This window comes from Haemaphysalis longicornis, unplaced genomic scaffold (genome assembly GCF_048455015.1).
Source record: "Haemaphysalis longicornis isolate Haplotype H1 unplaced genomic scaffold, Haemaphysalis longicornis Haplotype H1 scaffold_3, whole genome shotgun sequence".
Lineage (NCBI taxonomy): Eukaryota > Metazoa > Arthropoda > Arachnida > Ixodida > Ixodidae > Haemaphysalis > Haemaphysalis longicornis.
The window spans coordinates 186,329,018-186,344,347 of record NW_027526335.1 but is presented as its reverse complement, the minus strand read 5'-3'; the positions used below and the strand labels follow the sequence as shown (position 1 = coordinate 186,344,347).

Genomic DNA, 15,330 nt, shown 5'->3' with positions numbered 1-15,330 from the left:
AATAACGAATCGTGGTAAAAAACACAAGCATTACGGAATTCTCATTGTTTTACATTTACTAACATTTAGATGCATTTTTCAATGATTATACCATTTAGAAACTTTGTTTAGTAGATCACACTGGTGCAGCGATGAGTCAGAATTTGAAGAAATTGTTCGGTACAGTACACAATCATCCGCAAACAATCTGATTGGAGAGGTAATTGACCTGGGAAGATCATTGATATAAATGATAAAAAGAAGGAAGTCGAGTACGGATCCTTGAGGCACACCCAGGGGTGAGACAGCTGCGCATATTGCGCAGATGTGATACAAATTTGTTTTCCTGTGCCAGGCTGCTCCAAAAGCTTGAAAATTGCCAAAATTGCGCCAAACTGCTCCAAAACAGTCTGAGAGCCAAGGATTTTAACGCTCCCGTCAGTTTCAGTGGGGGAAAATGCTTACTGACGGCATTATTTGCCAGCACCCCCCAAGGTTATGGTGTTTGTAAAGGTTCATCTGATTGATTATTCAATAAAAAACCGGCATAAAATAGTCCCCGAGATAGTTTTTTCGAAAGTCACAATGTCGGGTTGCATATGTTATATTCTGTGCACTTTTACAGTTTTCCTATCGAAAACTATTGCAAAGTCCTCTAGAAAAAATACTTATGTGTTCTGAGGCGTCAAACTACTTGTGCAAGTTGATGAAAAAACAGCAATTTTGGGAGCACGGTATCTCTGGAACGACGTTACTGGACGCCGCCATCTTGGTGTGGTGAAAATGTGAAGACGTGACCGCCGGGCGAAGCAGTTGCTTGTGGTTCAGGCAGAGTGCTCTTCGCCTATTTCTACCTTGGTTTTAGTTATGGGGGTAGCTGGGTTTACATTCAGTCGTTTGATCTGTTGCGGGCACGTTGCGGGACTCGAAAGACGGGAGTTCATCAAAAACAAATTTCGGCTTTGAGTGTGAGGCCAGCGCGTGCTTGAAGTGAAATTTCGGACTCATTGCAGTGTTATAAAACGCTGAGTTATTGCTGCCTTTCACAGCGAGCTTGCGAGTGGTGGACATGGGACGATTGACGCTGCAGAAGCTGCGGCGTAGGCTACATCGCCGCAAAATGTTCAAGCCGTGTCCGATAGCGGGACAGGCTATTATTAAGAATGGTTCATTTATCTGAAGTGAAATTTAATGCCAAGAGGGAGGCGGCTAAACATACCAACGTTCCTCAAATTACATTCGTAGTGAATGTGCACCTTGGGGATTGAAATGGGAGGGCTGGTGGGGTGCGACGACTGTCACCTCGCTTTGCGCAACTTTTGCCGTGGCTCTACACTTGTGCATAAAGCCAAGTCTGGGATTACAAAATTAATAATTTCGGCATTGACATGATAATAAAAATGCCTTTGGTTTGCTTAGTTTTTCAATTCGATATTTTCAACGGGAGTCCACGCTATCTATGCATAGGGCCTAAGAATTTAAAAATGGTGCGTAAAAAGGTAGTGCAGTTGGTACCTTGTGATACTATGGTAGAAAAAAAAACTTTATTGAGAGGTTGTTTTAGTGTTATGTACGTTAAAAACCGATTAAAAAGTGCACTTTTCCCCCGTGAGTTGCCAAAAATTTGATTTTTTAGGCTCCTAAGGTGACATAATAAATGTCGTTCTTCTGCTCCATTTCAAGGTTCTTCTGCTACAAAATCAAGATTTCGCTGCTCCAAAAACTGCTCCCAAATCTGATTCAGCTGTCTCACCCCTGCACACCTGACATGACTGAACAGAAAGAAGAGTCAAAATCATTAGCACTTACAAAGTATGTTTGATTAGACAAAAAATTCTGATCCAAGCTACAATATGAGAGTCCAGATTTAACTTTCGAAGTTTCAGGCAAGCTAACTGATGAGAGACAAGATCGAATGCTTTGGGCAAGTCGAAGAAAATGCAGTCAACGAAAGATCCATTATCCAGAGCACAGAAAAGGTCCTGTGTGAAAGAAAGAAACTGGGTCTCAATGAAAAGGATTTTCTAAAGCTGTGTTGGCATGAAGAAAAAAAAATTATTTTTTAAATTAAATGGGAATAGATTGTGTTCGAAAAGCTTACATGAGATGCTAGTTAATGAAATTGGACTGCAATTTAATGGGTTGTGGGCATCGCCGGACTTTAATAATGGTACCACCTTGCCAATTTTGTAATCTTTTGAGTAAGGTATTCAAGTTTATTGACTGGGTGAAAATGTGAGTAAGAAATAATGTGAGTAAGAAAAATGTGAGTAAGAACTCCTCCTACGTTAAGTTGTAGTCAGCAGAGCTTTCTCAACGGTTGTTTTGGAACGGGAAGGGCTTGCCCGGGCCCAGTGGTCTTGATTGACGGTGCGTGACCACTTCACTCTGCATCGCAGGCGAGCACCTCCGAGGGAGACTACCAGCTGGTGCAGCATGAGGTGCTGTACTCGGCGCAGCACCAGTATGAGGTGCTGGAGTTCCTGGGCCGCGGCACCTTCGGCCAGGTGGTCAAGTGCTGGAAGAAGGGCACCAACGAGATCGTCGCCATCAAGATCCTCAAGAACCACCCCTCGTACGCGCGCCAGGGCCAGATCGAGGTCAGCATCCTGCACCGGCTCGCCCAGGAGCCTGCCGACGACTTCAACTTTGTGCGCGCCTTCGAGTGCTTCTCGCACAAGTCGCACACGTGCCTCGTCTTCGAGATGCTCGAGCAGAACCTCTACGACTTCCTCAAGCAGAACAAGTTCTCGCCGCTGCCCCTCAAGTGCATCCGGCCCGTGCTGGGCCAGGTGCTGACGGCGCTGCTCAAGCTCAAGCAGCTGGGCCTGATCCACGCCGACCTCAAGCCCGAGAACATCATGCTGGTGGACCCCCAGCGGCAGCCCTTCCGGGTCAAGGTCATCGACTTCGGGTCGGCCTCGCACGTCTCCAAGGCGGTGTGCTCGACGTACCTGCAGTCGCGCTACTACCGGGCGCCCGAGATCATCCTGGGCCTGCCCTTCTGCGAGGCCATCGACATGTGGTCGCTGGGCTGCGTGGTGGCCGAGCTGTTTCTGGGCTGGCCCCTGTACCCGGGCTCGTCCGAGTACGACCAAATCCGCTACATCAGCCAGACGCAGGGGCTGCCCGCCGAGCACCTGCTCAACGCGGCCGCCAAAACAACACGCTTCTTCCACCGCGAGACCGACTCCAACTACCCCTTCTGGAGGCTCAAGAGCCCCGAGGAGCATGAGGCCGAGACTGGCGTGCGCTCCAAGGAGGCCCGCAAGTACATCTTCAACTGCCTCGACGATATGGCACAGGCGAGTTGTTATAAAGCTGCTTGGGAGTATACGAGATGCTAAAACTTCATGATGTAGAGCAGTGGTTGTCAGCCATGAGCGTGCCTGCTGGGGACCCCTTTTGGGCTTGCAAAAGTGATGGGGGACTCCGAGATGAAATGAATGTCAAACAATTTGCACTTGCAACTTGCAAGGCCCACAACCTTACGAATCCCTGCCTTTTGTGCCGGAATTGTATGACAGTGAGTGTCATAATGTTAAATGGCGTGTTGTGCAAAAAGAAGATTTTAAAATGTATGTGCTACGCGGAGAAACTAAACTTGCATGTCACATGGTGAAGCCACCTTTTCTCATTGCCGGCAAGTTCTGACAAAATGCAGGAAAGAATGGCGGGGTGGAACATTTTGCAGGAGGCCTCGTGGGCCCTTATTTGAGAACCACTGATGTAGAGGCTGGGGAAGTATTGAGGTGGCTTGCCTAGCGAGGGCATGGCATACAACCGCACCCAAACCAAAACTTGGACAGGTTTTGGCCAAACACTGCACTTGTGTTTGTTGGAGTGGGATGTCGTGATGTCGTGGAATGCCGAGGGGGCCAAAGGGCTAAGGTACAGTCTTTGTCAAAATTTTCTAGGCCAAGCCAACAGTGCAGAGGCCGGGGGAAAAAAAAAAAAAAATCAACGTACAGTCGAATCCCGCTACAACGAAATTGACGGGACGTGCAAAAAATTTCGTTGAGGCGAAATCTGCCCCAACATACCACGGAAAAGCCAGAAAAATAGCCCCGTATGTTTCCGCATCATTGGCAGCATAATACAATGTTTAGAAAAAGGAGTGACACGCAATAACTTCATGTTTATTCGGATAACAAATATACCAATGGTTATGTTTTTTCACTGCACGCAAAGAACGCGTTACGGAGGGGGGTGAAGAAATGCAGGCACAAAACATGCCCCCCTCTCGCTTGTGGCAGGAGCAGTGCCGTTATCTTATCCTCTGACCGGCATGGCAGCTACTGACCTTGGCAGGCAAGACGCGCGCGCTTGCATTGAACAGCACGGCGCGCTCGCAACTAAGATAGGATGACTTGGCTTCAAGACTGAACACGCAAACATGATTTTTGCTCTTGGCTATGAAGAATGGTAGAAGGAATACGACAAGGACAGCTGCTCACAACGCATACATGACGGCGCCGCGCCAGCAGCGGAGCACATTTGTGCGATTTCAACTGGATACGGATTGGCTGTAGCTCCGGCTTGGCGAACCGGCCTGCCGCCTCATGTAAAGACGGCCAGCTACATCGTTATCACCATCAAACAATGTTGTCTGCCTATGACTTTTTTTTTTTTGTTTTGGGTGGCAGTGTGGGTGCACCGCGCATGTATTCGGTGAAACTAAGCGTCCTGAATGTATAAAAAGTTACAGATAGCTGGCGCTATGCTTATTTTATTTTAAAATAATTGTTCAAACCCAGCCGAAATCATCGAAAATTTCGTTGAAGCGAAAGCAAGCCTGACAAATGGTTCGTTGTGGCGAGGACTTTGTTGCATTAACTTCAATGGCTAGCTAACGAGGAATTGGAAATATTTCGTTGAAGCGGAAATTTCGTTGAAGCGGAGTTCGTTGTAGCGGGGTTCGACTGTACAAGCTTTTGTCCTGAGCAAGGCTGAAACATTTTATGCCGGAAAGCTAGAGAAAACACCTTTTGTTGTTGCTGTCATAAGATATTTTTGGTACAGGTAAAGGTGAAGCTTATTTTTTCAATTCTTTGTGGTCGAGAAGGCTTGGGGTTGCCCTAGAAAATTTTGACAAAGGGTGTACATGGCTAAGGAAAAGAGTAAGTTAATGTCATCCAAAGCTAAGTAACAACGATAGCTTGTAGTCGGGAGTTGAGGTGATATCTCATTTGATTTCATTAATAGGACGAAAACATGACTGAGCTTCCATTCTCAAACCTTTCCAATTCCATTCTCGAAACTTATACCTCAGCAGCTTCATGACTTGGCGAATTTTAAGAAATAACTTCAAAAGATTACTTTTTTTCTACTCAAACTATGTGCAATCCAGCAGTGTATGTAAGGGTGCAAGTGTGTTGAGAGTATTTAGTGTCCTCGTAACTTTTTAAGAATGATAGTCTTTCTCGTGCTACGGAAATGCCGAAGTTTTGGTTGGCCCGTTTGTCACTCATTGTAGCCGCCGTGCCAAAAGTTAAAAAATCTTGAACAAAAAGCATATAATAGGCAGAACCATTCCAAAGTACTCAAACTGGTAGTTTGCAGTGTAGATATCAACATTGTTCAGTCTTACCAAGAAAAGGTTAGGAATATTTGATGTGGAACATACATACATAATTAACAGCGGCACAGTTCCTCTCATTAAGAATGAACCTGGGATTGGCTTGTTTTTCCTTGGAGGGTATGCAGGCAACCTATGGAGGGAAGAGTTAAAAAAAATGTGTGATCCTTATCCAAGTTTATGTGATGTACAAGCAGCTTTATCCGGTTAACGGCAGCAAGAGTGCTTAACGGGAACTTAGTTCCTAGAATCCAGTTCCTATGGGTCTTACGAATTCTTGACTCATGGGCTTAAAAAGCATTGTGGGCCAATACGAAAAGTTTTACAAATCCATCTAAATGTTCCTAATGGCCTTGTTTGCTTATTTTAGAAATATACCCCATCTCTACCGAAATAAAAAAATAAACGAGAAATGTGTTTTAGTTGATCTAGTTTTCATTAGATGGCGCTAGCAATCTTCACTCACTTTTTTTTTTTTTTTTTTTGAGCACAGAAGTGACATATCTCTAAAATAAGCAGACTAGGCTGTTGTGCACATATGTACTTTTCTAACTTGTCATGTTCGTGCACGATGTTTTTTAAGACCATGGGTCATCAAGTAATGGGGCTCTTCGATTTACAGTCTCGGACTCACTGCAGATAGTCCGCGGGTAGTCCAAGGATTCCCCAAAGCCATAGGTATACGGGGGGAAATCGAACGTCGGACTGCTTCTCGGATACTGTAAATTGAAGAGCCCCAATAAGTCCCATAGGCATTAATGTCAACAGGTGAGTCCCCCTGAAGAGAACTCTAGGTAGTGCTCTTGGCATCGCCAAGCGGGCTCTTTCAGCATTTCGAGACCGCTTCGTGACCGGACAGACGTTGCATTGCGTCCCTGTAGGTGAACGTGCCGACGGACCTGGAGGGTGGGGAGCTTTTGGCGGAGAAGGCGGACCGGCGGGAGTTTGTGGACCTGCTGAAGCGCATGCTGACGCTGGACCAGGAGCGGCGCGTGGCGCCCGGCGAGGCCCTCAACCACAGCTTCGTCAGCCTGAGCCACCTGGTGGACTACGCGCACTGCGCCAACGTGCGGGCCTCCGTCCAGACCATGGAGGCCTGCCGGCGGCCCAGCGCGTCTTCGGCGGCCGCCGCCGCACACTTTGCCCGCGGCCCGTCGCCCAGTGCGACGCTGTACGCGGCCCAGGGCCGGGCAGCGGCTGCGGCGGCGGCTGCGGCTGCGGCTCCCAGCAGCCTGTGCGTGTCCTCGATCCTGTGTCCGCCGGGCAGCGCCTACAGCGTGGGCTCGCCCGCAAAGCACGTCGTGGTGGCGGCAGCCGCAGCAGCTGCGGCTGCGCAGCAGGCGCCAGCGGCCGCCGCACTTCAGCTCCAGCAGTATGTGCCGGTGTCGGTCGTCGAGCAGAACGGACGACAGGTGGGTCTTGAATTCTCTGTGATGGTATGCTTAACCCTTTCAGCCTTGTTCTTTTTTATTTCTAGCAAAACAGTGTTTTCTGTGCGCTTTCCTAAATTCTAAGGTCCCATAACCCCACAAACAAAAAATTGAGCTGGAAGGAAAAGTATTGCCAGATTTTTTAACGAGGCAATTACTTAGGACATATGGCAATTGAAAACTTCATGTTAAGCAGAGACGTCACTTTTGCACATTTTCCTCAACGATAGGACTACATGAACCTGCAAACAAAAATTGAGCTTTATAGTGCACGTATTTATAGATTTACAAGCTTGGAATTAAAACGGAGACCGCCATTTTTTTCAGCCTCAATGTCGTAATTCTGTCTCCCCCGGAGTTTTTTCTTCTTTGTAGCGTGCAGCTGCAGTAAAATGAAACAACAGTGATATCTATAGCAATAGGCATCATTGAAGAACAATTCCGCAAAGAACTAGCAGTTTTGCTTTCGTCCTCTATACCATAGAAGAACTTTTATGTGATGGTGTCAGTTGACACAACTAGGGCCGAAAGGTTAAGGGTTCTTGGGATTGTGATTGTGTAGTGGACACGGGACGTTTGTAAATTGACCTTATTTTACCGCAATGAATATGAAGTTCTCAAGCTGTTGTTCTTGCAACTAGGATTCTTTTTTGGGGGAGTCTTGGCCTACCATGCGCGTCCTCTGTCCACTGCTAATTTTGTGCGAGCTTTTGTGGCAAAGCCCGTCGCTGCTAGCAGAGAAGCCAGTGCATACAGTGGAATCTCAGTCATACAAATTTGGTTGATATGAATTTTGTTGTGGTACGAGTTTTCACAATTCCCCAACCAAAATGCATTGTATATAACGTGAAACAATTCGGATGATCCGTACACATCTATCACTCCACTACAGGTGATATGAACACGCTAGCCGCAAGCCACGATGCGCGGTCCATTTTTTGTTTGAAATTCGTGAAAAAAAAAATGCTATCATTGTTATACAGTCGAATCCCGCTACAACGAAATTGACAGGACGTGCGAAAAATTTCGTTGAAGCGAAAATTCGTTGAGGCGAAATCTGCCCCAACACACCACGGAAAGGCCAGAAAAATAGCCCCGTGCGTTTCCGCAACATTGGCAGCATAATACTATGTTTAGAAAAAGGAGTGACGCGCAATAACTCATGTTTATTCGGATAACAAACATACCAATGGTTATCTGTTTTTTTCATCACCCAAAGAACGCGTAGATATGCAGGCATGCAGGCGCAAAACGTATCGCTGTACAACAAGGCGTGTCCACCGAGCTGATCACTTGCAGATAGCTGCTAGGCCGTGGGAAGCCCCCCTCTCGCTTGTGGCAGGAGCAGTGCCGTTATCTTATCCTCTGACAGGGCACTGCAGCTACTGACCTTGGCAGCCAAGACGCGCGCGCTTGCATTTAACATGACCGCGCGCTCGCGACTAAGATAGGATGACTGGGCTTCAAGACCAAACGCGCAAACATGAGTTTCGCTCTTGGCTATGAAGAATGGTAGAAGGAAAACGGCAAGGACAGCTGCTCACAACGCATACATGACGGCACCGCGCCAGCAGCGGAGCACATTCATGCAATTTCAACTGGATACAGATTGGCTGTAGCTCTGGGGCTCCGCGTTGGCGAAGCAGGCCTGCGCCTCGTGTAAAGACGGCCAGCCACATCGTTATCACCATCAAGCAATGGCGTGCGCCTATGAGTTATTTTTTGTTTTGTTTTGGGTGGCGGTGTGGTCGCAACGCGCATTTTCGGTGAAACTAAGCGTCCTGAATGTATAAAAAGTTACAGATGGCTGGCGCTATGCTTATTTTATTGTAAAATAATTGTTCAAACCCAGCCCAAATCATTGAAAATTTCGTTGAAGCGAAAGCAAGCCTGACAAATGGTTCATTGTGGCGAGGACTTGTTGCATTGACTTCTATGGCTAGCTGACGGGGAATTGGAAATATTTCGTTGAAGCGGAAATTTCGTTGAAGCGGCGTTCGTTGTAGCGGGGTTCGACTGTAGATACAAAGCGGTGTGTTTCGAATGCACCAAACTTGTGTTTTGACCTCATGGCCTTTCTGCCCCGTCCTATGGGAGCCCAGCATCCCGCCAGGGCTCCTCGAACTGGATGTTGACACTGTTTCTCCCCCCTCCCCGCTCTGTGCAGGTTCTGCTGACCAATCCGGTGCAACCCGCGGCGTGGGGCGGCAACCGTCACCACCAGATGCTGGTGCCGGCGGCGTGGCAGGCGGCTCCCCGGGGGGCCCCCACGGTGCTCTCGGAGGACGCCTGGAGCCGCTCGCTCGTGCTGGCCGAGCGCGCCGCCCTGCTGCCCACCGAGCGCGTCATCCCCCTGGCCGCCGCGGGCGCCCCGGCCTGGGGCCACGTGGTGGCGGCCACGGCTGCGGCTTCGGCTGCGGCCGCTGCCCACCGACACCACCAGCAGCAGGGGGCCGCTGCGGGGCAGCTGGTGGCGCAGCACCACATCCCCGTGTCGGCGGCCTCGCTCGCCCTATCGTCCTCCTCGTCCCTGTCCAAGCGGCACACCAAGGCCAGGTAACAGGGGGCGCCACTCCTCCTTGGGGAGGCTTCGGAGAGGGTGTTCGTTGATACCGTTCATGGTCTGTGCCTTTCTATCATGAACCTGCATCGTTAAGTCTGTTCACATCCGATCAAGCATTTAAAGGGGCCCTGAAACAGGTTTTGCCGATGCATGGGTGTTCGCATTTTCAAATAATTCAATGTTCTAGTAATCATCTTCATCAAGAATTTTGTTAAAGTAATGAGTATTAGTGAAGTTATTGCCAATGAAGTTATTCCCAATCAAAACATCACATTTTGGTCTGCGCCGCCCTCGTTTCGTCCACCTCCTCGCACCGCACATGCGTGACTGCCTGTGAAGCCTCGCTTCTCTATGAATCTCCAAAAATATTCGTTTGCGAGCGTCGCCTGCTACTGCGATATTTGGCGCCCCAGCATCGCTTTTGGACAGGGCCGCCCGACTTCGCGCGTTCCATTTGGGTCGTTTTTTATCATTTTATGAATCCTGCATTCTGCTCACGACTAGAAAAGCTGGTGGAAGGAATAGGGCAGGACTTTTGCGCCTCCACACCATGCCGAAAGATCACGCAAACAGAGAACGACCCTGTCACCATGCATTCACGGCGGACGACATGTCTTGGTACATACAGTGGAATCTCGGTGATACGAATTCGGCTGATACGAATTTCGCTGTGATACGAATTTTCAAAATTCCCTGGCCAAAATGCATTGTATGCAATGTAAAAAAATTCGGATGATCCGTACACATTTATTACTCCGGTGCGGGTGATACGAACACGCGAGCCGCGAGCGTAGACGGGAGGACGGGAAGAGGGAGTTTTGGTGCGGCCGCGCGGCCTTGGCTGCTTGCGGGCCCAAAAGCATTTTTTTTTTTGTTTGTTTTTTATAGTTCTCCCCCGCCGACGGAGAGAGGTGCTCCGAACGAGGCGAACGTTTCACCCTCCCTGCGACTATTCTCTCTCCCCTCTCGTATCTCCCGCCCCGTTCTCTTCTCGCTGCGACTTTCGTTTGCGCTGCCTGCAGCTCAGGTGCCTCTAGCTTCCTTTTTGTATTACACTTTGTCAATAAAGCACGGCCGGGGGTGGAAACCAGGCCTTCCCTCTTGTTTCTGATGGTGAGTATTCGCTGTTTCGCCTTCTCCACATTCCTCGCTTCCCTTTTTGCCCCGCGCTGACTGCTCTGACTGTCCTGTCGTCGCCTTGCTTGTCGTCGTGCCGTGTTTCCTGCGCCACTTGTCCGTCGATTACGTGTATGGAGTTCCAGTGCGCGCGTCTGTTCGCACTCGTGTTTTCTCAAGCACCGACCCGCAAGAGCCATGTCAGCACCCCAAGGTACGACGTCGCGAAAGCGAAAGGCGCTTTCTTTTAAGGAAAAACTAGAAATTTTGAGGAAAAGTGGATGAGGAGCCGAAGAAAAAGCACGCAGACCTCGCCAAAGAGTTGGGTCTAGCGGCGTCCACTCTCTCAACACTTGTCGGTCAGCACGACCAGATAATGCGCAATGTGCAGCTCTTCGGGTTAAACAAGAAGGAGGCGAAAACGTCCCATCACGTGAAGTTAGAAGAAGTTCTTTTGACGTGGTTTAAAGAGGTCATATCAGCGGGCGTCAACATTGACGGCAAAGTGCTGCGCGAAAAAGCCGCGGACGTAGCACTTTCGCTCGGCATCGACGACTTCCAGGCCTCCGGAGGATGGATCCATAGGTTCAAGGCCAGGCATGGCCTTGCCTACAAGACCGTCTGCGGCGAAGGCAAAAAGGTCGACGCATCCGTTGTTGAGGATTGGATATCAACAACACTGCCCGCGTTAATTGAGGGATACGAACCTCGAGACATTTTTAATGTGGACGAGGCTGGGCTATTTTATAACCTGCAGCCCGAGAAGAGCTTGTGCTTCAAAGGCGAAGCCTGCCATGGTGGGCAGAAGAGCAAGCAGCGAGTGACCGTGCTGTCCTGCTGCAACTGCGACGGATCGGAGAAGGTGCAACTCACAGTCATCGGCAAGTCGCAGAAGCCGCGGTGCTTCAAGGTAGCCGGGCAGTTACCTTGCCTTTATAAGGCAGACAAGAAGGCGTGGATGACATCGTCGTTGTTTTTGGAGTTCGTGACCTACCTGGACAGAAAGATGAGCTCTCAGAACAGGAAGATTGTTTTGATTTTGGACCAGTGCCCAGCCCACCCAAAGGAGATGACGCTGCAGAACGTTAAAGTTGTATTTTTACCGGCAAATGCAACCAGTCACTTGCAGCCGCTTGATGCTGGCACCATCAAGAATACCAAGCACCACTACAAGAGCTTGTTAGTGCGCCGTCTCCTGGCAAAAATTGACCGCAAGGATGAAGACTTGCACATCAACCTCCTCGATGCTCTACATTTCATTGCGATGGCTTGGCAGCGTGTGTCGCCTACGACGATTGCCAACTGCTTCGCTAAGTGTGGTATCTCCGGATCCTGTTTGGCCACCGCTTCGCAAGAGCCGGATTCCGTCGAGATCGAAAACTGGGACCAACTTGGCGTGGACTGTACCGCTGAGGACTTTGTGACCGCGGATGACGACCTCGCAACTTGCAGCCTGCGAAGTGTTGCAGACATTGCGGATGATGTGCAAACGTCGCAGGTTGAAGTTGCGAGCAGCGATGACGAAGACAACGGCAACAGCTGCGATGATCAGCCGCCGACGGCAGCAGAAACAATGCACGCACTGGACGTTCTGCGGCATGCGGTGGCATCGGACACTGTGCGCGAAAACACTTCTGCACAGTTCTTTTCCTTCCAAAATTCTTTGCTGGCTGACCTGGCAGAAAAGAAGACGCAATCTGACATCCGGCAGTTCTTCGCGCGAAAATAAATCTTGTGTGTAGGCCCTTTGCCTAATGCGTAAACCACATGGCTCATTTTTGCACGAGGTTCGTGTGCATCGGCGATGGGCACATTCTTTGGACGCTCGCGTTGACTGCGGTTCGGCACGCCGGCTGTTTACTGTACCACGGCGGCAGCTTTCGCCTCCGTTGCTGCACGCGGCAGTGAGAGGAGCCTTACGGCTTGCGCCAGTAGGGAGCTTGCTGGGCCACCTCCGCGACAGATATTTGGCGCGGATGACATTTTATAGGGCAGTTTTCGCCCATATTATCAGCTCCTTTCCCGCATGAGCAATGACCATGATCCTTGAGCGGCATTCTAAAGAAATGTTAGAAGCTGTCGCTGGAGCGTCCTGCACCACTTCGCGGCAGGAGCCGACGCCATGTTGCCGCTGCCTGTCGCGTGCGCGGCGCGTTTCAAAGGGCAGAAAATTTATTTTTTTCTCGCTTTCTGGTGATACAAATTTTCGGGTGATACGAATATTTTTGCCGCCCCCTGAGATTTGTATCACCGAGATTCCACTGTAGCAGAGTCCAAAATATGTGAGCGAATGACTGAAGAATCGCCTCAAAATTTGCTAGAGTGAGCACGTACATGCGTTCCGAACCGCCGTCGGTTTATATATATTGCTAATTTGGCCACTCATTCGCGCCAATGTCGAGCTTGGTCGTGTTGTGGTGACACCATTTACGCGGGAACACAGGCAGTTGTAGTATTCCATTCCGTTTGTCAGATCGGTCTAAACATTATAACCATAACAAAAGGCAACAGAAGGGTTGCGCGGTATGGCACAGGGACTTCAATTTTCGGAGTGCATCGTGCGTTTTACGTCCCCCTCCCACCCTTCCACCCTCGTTTTTTCCGCTGATGGCCTGGGGCCCCTTTTATCTCTGTGAAGGCTGTTAGTTCATTTGCTACATGCTCAGTGCTGGCAGTTGCGATATGTGGAGGGGCGGTTGCCGGCCACAGCCCTGGCAAGCCCACAGATCGTCCGGCTGCACCGGTCGATCTGTGGACCTGCCAGAAAAATGCACTATACATTGTATTGTGCTTTGGGCAGCCGCATCTGAATCGGTATGCTTATACAAATGAACTATGAGAGGGAAGAAAAGCCTGCGTTATATATGGTCCCACACTATAAGCGGTTACTGTAGTTACACGATTGTAAGTCGACTCGAATGTAGGTCGACTCCCCCCTCAAAATTGCATCTCTCTCTCAAAAAAAAAAAAAAAAAAGTTACAAGTGCAGAAAGAGCCCGTTTGAACGCTGCTGTAAACGAGTGCCAAGAGAGCTCTTCCGTCAACTACCAATACCCCCCCCCCCCTATGGCGGCTCTTCCATCAATGATCGATGCTCCCACTAGAGCCGTTCGCTCGTGGTGCGCGCAGTAGATGTGAAAAAGAAAAGCTTCAATGTAAGCACGCGGAATAACTGTGCTATGGGTTGAGCAGGAAACTTTACTTCCAATCATGAGAAAACATTCGCTGCGAGGTCACAACAATCGAAGTTGCTGGCAGCGGCCACTGTCGTGTGATACCAAAACAAACATGGCGGCTGACAGAAGTGGCCGCTGGCAATTTCCTTTTATTCGTGAGTATGTTATTCACATTCAAGAAGCATTTCGTTCGTCCCTAATAAACAAAATAACTATTAGCGAATTCCTTGATTCAATACGCAGCGGCGCTAACGTAGCCATAATCGTATCACGTTGTTCAGTACATTTCCGAACGCGATGGTGGTGGAAAGTTAGTCGCACAGATGGCGAACGCCAACTTTCAAAGTTACCAGAATGTATGCAACAGTAAATTAATACGCTACGCTTCGACCGTAACCATGGAAACGAGGGTGCAAGGCTCTCCCCAGCTTGTAGCACACCTGATTTCGCATTTTCCTTGCCATTACTAGCGGTACACGGTTTGATTTCGATTCTAAGTCGACCCCCCAACACTGGGTAGTCCAAAAAACAAAAAAGTCGACCTACATTTGTGTAAATACGGTGCGTTTTAAATGGTGTACACTGCACTACAAACGTATTTCATACACAGCTCTTTAGCGTGGGTAGCCCGTGCACTTGTGAAGATGCCTAGAATGCAGGAGTGGAACAGCTGCGCCAAACTGCTCCTGTTGTGCCAAACTCATTTATCAGTGCCATCCTGCGCTGCAGTGCCTGAATTGAGCCGTGACATGCGAACGCCATGATGCCCCGTGCCCGAAAACTTGGCTGAAACATTGTGTTTTGAGTCTCATCAAGGCTGTTGGGTTTCGGTTTCATCAAGGCTATGAATGGTTCTGAAAGTTGGCTTTGGCTTAGTCGTAAGGCCGCAGGCTCTAAACGCCTTCTCCTCCCCACTCTTTGCATTTCAATGTTTCGCATTTGCACAATTTTGTTTGCCGGTGTCGGCTGCTGCACCGCAGTTAATGAAAAATGACCCAAAGTAAAATATTTTTGTGGTTTATCGCCAACAGATCGAATAATATTCGCTTGAAAGGTTGTATAGTTTATTAGACGTAAATTTTGTCGCCCATTTTTGACGACCCTAGCTTTGCTGACCCTGACAATGTGTTGAACAAACCGGTTCTTGAACACTTTGCCCTCGCTTGTTAATTTGGTTTGCTTTTGTTTTGAGGTAATTACTCATTTGCGCCTGTGAACTTTGGGGTTAGTTTTGCTTAGTGGGGGATGGCCCAACATTAACTGTGCCTTCTAACATGCCCTATTTACGTAGTCTACGCCACAAGTTCCTGGACTTTCGCAACCTGGGACGGGCGAAGACATTCAGCATTGCACGCGCTAAAACCGCTCTTTCGATAGAAAAATTCAAGCAAACACCTCGTTTAATGGAATGCCACCACGAGTTTGCCTAAACAGCGTTGTTACAGGACACAAAGCAAGGCCTGTTATCTGATCCCCATTGGCTCTGCG

At 49.0% G+C, this 15,330-nt stretch overlaps 1 protein-coding gene across 8 annotated transcripts in view; it reads left to right on the top strand.

The window, feature by feature from the left end:
- Positions 1 to 15,330, top strand: part of Hipk (Homeodomain interacting protein kinase) — a 72,013-nt gene that overhangs the window by 23,826 nt on the left and 32,857 nt on the right. For all 8 annotated transcript variants that reach the window (XM_077704924.1, XM_077704920.1, XM_077704923.1 and 5 more), the window contains 3 exons: positions 2,379 to 3,284; positions 6,439 to 6,969; positions 9,155 to 9,543. In XM_077704924.1, the coding sequence (XP_077561050.1) occupies positions 2,379 to 3,284; positions 6,439 to 6,969; positions 9,155 to 9,543 (1,826 nt within the window). The remainder of the gene's footprint in view (positions 1 to 2,378; positions 3,285 to 6,438; positions 6,970 to 9,154; positions 9,544 to 15,330) is intronic.